The 5,000-nt window shown below is 43.1% G+C and overlaps 1 protein-coding gene across 1 annotated transcript in view; it reads right to left on the minus strand.

Moving 5' to 3' along the window:
* stxbp5l (syntaxin binding protein 5L) overlaps window positions 1–5,000 on the minus strand; it is a gene marked incomplete at both ends in the record, with an annotated part of 156,459 nt that overhangs the window by 64,103 nt on the left and 87,356 nt on the right. The window contains one exon of the mRNA XM_080535581.1: window positions 3,105–3,168. Coding sequence (XP_080391707.1) covers window positions 3,105–3,168 — 64 coding nt within the window. The remainder of the gene's footprint in view (window positions 1–3,104; window positions 3,169–5,000) is intronic.

Here is a 5,000-nt window from a genome sequence, read left to right on the forward strand (position 1 = left end):
AGAACATTCTCTGTTATTGTTTATGGACAATGTACTGCATAACGAAGTGCAAAACTAGTTTTCCACTATTACATGGGACAACAACCTCCCCCACGGATACTAGTTGTTGTTGTTATGTCCTGTTGTGTACATGTCTCTGTGAATTCCCAAAAAAATATTAACAATAAAAAAAAAGAACCGAAGCATAAGAATTTGACTCTCTTATACTTTGTGTCATAACAATAACACTTGAAACTTGAAACAACAGTCAGTTTCACAGCCTAGTCATGGACTAAATCACACTTTCACTGTAAAATCTCCAATGACGATGCTTGTGTAGTATATTTTGACACACACCTACACACATACACTGTATGGATCTGCCTGTAGATTCCCCTGGCTATGAGGGGGGTTTTACGACCCTTTGTTTAAGGCCATAATTATGGTCATTCCAAGATGGCTTTCTTGTAATCTGTGACTCCCCCCTGACCGATAACCTGAATGACATCATATGTGGGTCTTCCTATTTTTCACACCTGGGTCATCTCTACAGTAAATGTGATGGGCTATTATTTGAAACTGTATTTGCATATGACTGTTTACAAATAACACCTCTGAAAATCGGTCTCTCACACTCCAGAAACCTCTCTCTTCACTTCAGCCTTCAAGCCAGCCAACATCAGCTACTTTCACTGTATTTCTGTAACAATTCTTCCCGTTTCATAAATAGTCATAGAATTCAGAAGTTTCACGTCGTGACCTATTCCAAACAAGTTATTTAAGACCAGAAACAACACTTTGTGAGCTTAGAATGATAAGGTTCGATCTCCGTTCAGGGTAGTTCAGAGATATTGAGCGTCAACGTTTTTACATTCCATTATGTTTTGTGAGATGGAACCTTTGTATTTTATTAATGACTAACTCAAAAATGTCAACATTTTAAAAATAACACCACACAGGCATTAATAAACACCTAATGGATCAGATTACGGTATGTAAAAAACTCAATTTTGACCAAAAATGGAGATGGAACCATATAATTCTAACGTCACGAATAGGCTGAAGCCTTGTCTGTGAAACCGACCCCCAGGATTACCTGTCCTCCCACTGCAATGCGTAGCTCGTGTCCTTCACCTCACTCCTAGCCATAAATCTCCTTTACCTGCATCTCTCTCACTCTCTTCCTCCTCTCTTCCTCCTCTCCCCTCATTAATGCTTCTACCTAGTCACGGCCTATTGCCTTTTCCTGCCTCGGTGACACAAACTGGATCTGACAACTACAACCGCATGCAGAAGGAAAAAACCCAGAAGATCCATCACCCACGCAAGAACACATACAGTAGCCTCTGCACCACGACGCACAGAGACGTATGGAGAGAGGCACAAATCGTGACGTTAGAATTATAAGGTTCTATCTCCATTTTTGTCAAAATTGAGTTTTTTACATAATCTGATCCATTAGGTGTTTATTAATGCCTGTGTGGTGTTATTTTTAAAATGTTTACATTTTTGAGTTAGTAATTCATAAAATACAAAGGTTCCATCTCACAAAACATAATGGAATGTAAAAACGTTGACGCACAATATCTCTGAACTACCCTAAACGGAGATAGAACCTTATAATTCTAAGCTCACGAAATCCTGACACTCTCTCGACGAGATTTGAAGCAACGCAAAAGGAGAAGAGAGTACAATAGATTTCGTGTGGATTCATTCTGCCGAACCAAAAGGCATGACCATACGTGGCCTGTGTGTACGCTTACTGTACGGTATGTATGGTACACGTCTCTTTCTATCTATCCACAATCCGTTATGATGAGGTCATCTCTTGCTGGTCTGTGTTTTATCTCTTCACACCCCCGCGGCAGCCCACACACACACACACACACACACACACACACCAGCACACACAAGCACGCACGCACACACACACACACACACACACACACAAACACACACACACACACACACCAGCACACACAAGCACGCGCACACACACACACACACACACACACACACACACACCAGCACACACAAGCACGCGCACACACACACACACCAGCACACACAAACACACACACACACACACACACACACACACACACACACCAGCACACACAAGCACGCACACACACACACACACACACACACACACGCGCACACACACACACACACACACACACACACACACACACACACACCAGCACACACACACACACACACCCAAACCAGTGCCAGAGAGGCCTTGGCCAATCGATCCCTTCTAATGCCTTCTCACCCCCGACTATGGCAATTTGGACCTCATCCAAACACACTCGTCTCTAGAAATCCCACAGAAATCCCCTCCCCTTACCCCTGCCCCCTCCCCCCCCCCCTCCTCCTGGGAGAAGAGGGCAGCTAACACCAGAGGGCTAACGATGATAGCTAGCGATCAAGCCTCTCATTTGGGACAGTGAGTCACAGGGCATGGTCCTTCACAGAGAGGAACAACTCTCATGTGAGCATGTGAGTAGTAAAGAGGGGCGCGTGAATATATAATGTTTTATTTGCCATGCAGTCAACTTGTCAATCAATTGTTGGAATTTGGTATTCTTGCTCCGGTCACAGGGTCAGCCATAGTCAGCGCCCTTGGAGCAATTAGGCGTTACATGCCTTGCTCAAGGGCACATCCCTTCTGAGCGACCGTCGAATTGCTAGCCAGCCTCTCTAACCACTATGCTACCGCCGCCCACATTGAAATGCCACACACAGACAGATCCCTTCTGGGTTAAAAAGACAGCTAGCACCATAGCGCTAGCTTTAGCTGTGACCGCTAGCCTCACGGTGGGGGGGGGGAGTCATAGGGCACAGGTCTGGATAGCAACAAAGTCTTCCAACATGTGTATTTTGTCGTGGAAAAAAAAAGGCCAGCTTAAGGGCATGTTATTCACAGGACACTGATCAAAGATTGACGTTTTGAGGGGGTTGGGAGTAGTGAGAGGATGGTATAACCTTTTGAGTTTCTGCTAAAGGAGAGTAGGAGGTGGGAAGAGGAGAACAACAGAGAAGGAGAATGAAAGTAAAAAGGTTGAGAGAGAGAGAGAGAGATGTAGGAGTTGTTTTCTCAAAGTCCTCCACCCACTCACCTTCCCTTCATCCTTTGGGCTGTCACTCAAGTGGACCACGGGTCCCGGGTGTGCTTTAGTACACCTGTGGATGAGAGGAAGACAGGGAGAAGGTATGAGATATGTATAAACATGTAATAAGCATGTAATAATATGTAATACTCATGTAATAAACATGTGATTAGTCATGATTAGTATTTATATGCCGAATGTAACATCAAACATCGATCAACAAACCCCAAAAGAGAGGCGAGTCCGCCAGCAGTGTTTCCTCACAACACATCAAGTTTGACATTTTTAACCATTCAGCAGCAGACGCTTTTATCCAAAGCGATTTACAATACAATTACAGAGACATCATTCCCCCTGGAGTAACTGAGGGCTAAGTGCCTTACTCAAGGGCCACACTAGTGGTGGTGTTTCAGGCGGGATTTGAACTCACAACCTTTCCGATCACCTGTCCAACTCGCTACCCTACTAGGCAACCTGCATTGTACATAATCTTACTGTACTTACCTTGCCCCTCCCTGCCTGTACATATATCTGTACATACCTATGGCTTGGCACTATTGCACTGGGCTGGATGCCAAATGCATTTCGTCGTCATTGTAGTTTGTAGACTACTATGCCAATGCCAATTCAATTGAATCTGAATCTGAATCTGAACCACTGCCTCTCAGAAAGCTTAACTAGCATGCAAGATGAGTTAGCCGCTCAGTGTCATTACTATTGTAATCTCCGGAGAGGGCAAAGATTCATAGCCAGCGGTCTGTCTGGCTGCCTGCCAGGTGAACTGAATCCATTTCTTCTGCACCAGAGAGCCCTCCCAGCTGAATCCCATCGCTCCCAGTGACCTTCTCCATTTACATTTCACATTTGCATTTATTACATTTTAACGTGACGTCTTTATCCAAAGCGACTTACAACAAATACATCTGTCAGCATAGGGAAAACAAATCTCTGCTAGTACCTAGGGGCCATTGTTGGTCACAATGCTAGAAGAAGGAAGAATTACTTCTTTTATTTTCTTCTTTTTTTCTTCTTATTTGTTTATAGTAGAGAAACTGTATAGGGGGGGTAGTGGATACCTACTACACTAGACCCAACGCTACAGTACAGAGCCAAGCTAGCAACAAGCTATTCACCACCACCCAGGAACCAATTGCTTTATACAATGGAGTAGAGCCAAGGTAACCACCGTAGAGATTTAAATTAGATTCTAGCTATTGTAGATACCTGTAAATATATCGTGACGTTAGAATTATAAGGTTCTATCTCAATTTTTGGTCAAAATTGAGTTTTTTACATAATCTGATCCATTAGGTGTTTATTAATGCCTGTGTGGTGTTAATTTTTAAATGTTGACATTTTTCAGTTAGTAATTCATAAAATACAAAGGTTCCATCTCACAAAACATAATGGAATGTAAAAACTTTGACGCTCAATATCTCTGAACTACCCTAAACGGAGATAGAACCCTATAATTCTAAGCTCACAATATCCTGTCCTTTTCTCTATGGTATCAATATACACTACAGTACAAAGCCATGGTAGAAACATGCCATGCGGTACACAGAAACCCATGACAACAAACAGGATATATTTGATACTAAAATAACCTATTATTGATACTACCAATCCAGAGCCAGCAAACCATTGGCTACAAAGGAACCCCATTACAGTACACAACTGTGGGTGTTAGAAACCCCATGAATCTAAGGTGGAATAAAGCCAAGGTATCTAACACGCCATTCACTGGACAAAAAACCCAATTTTCACTACAAAACAGTACAAATCCAACATGGCATAAAGCCCAAGTGAGCGACTAAGACAGATAGATTCTGTTTCAACAAACTCCAGAGCCGACGGTATCAACAAACCACGGGCTACGTTAGGAACCAATCCCAGTACAAACAC

Source organism: Nansenia antarctica (genome assembly GCF_963989245.1).
Source record: "Nansenia antarctica genome assembly, chromosome: 7".
Taxonomy (NCBI): Eukaryota; Metazoa; Chordata; class Actinopteri; order Argentiniformes; family Microstomatidae; genus Nansenia; species Nansenia antarctica.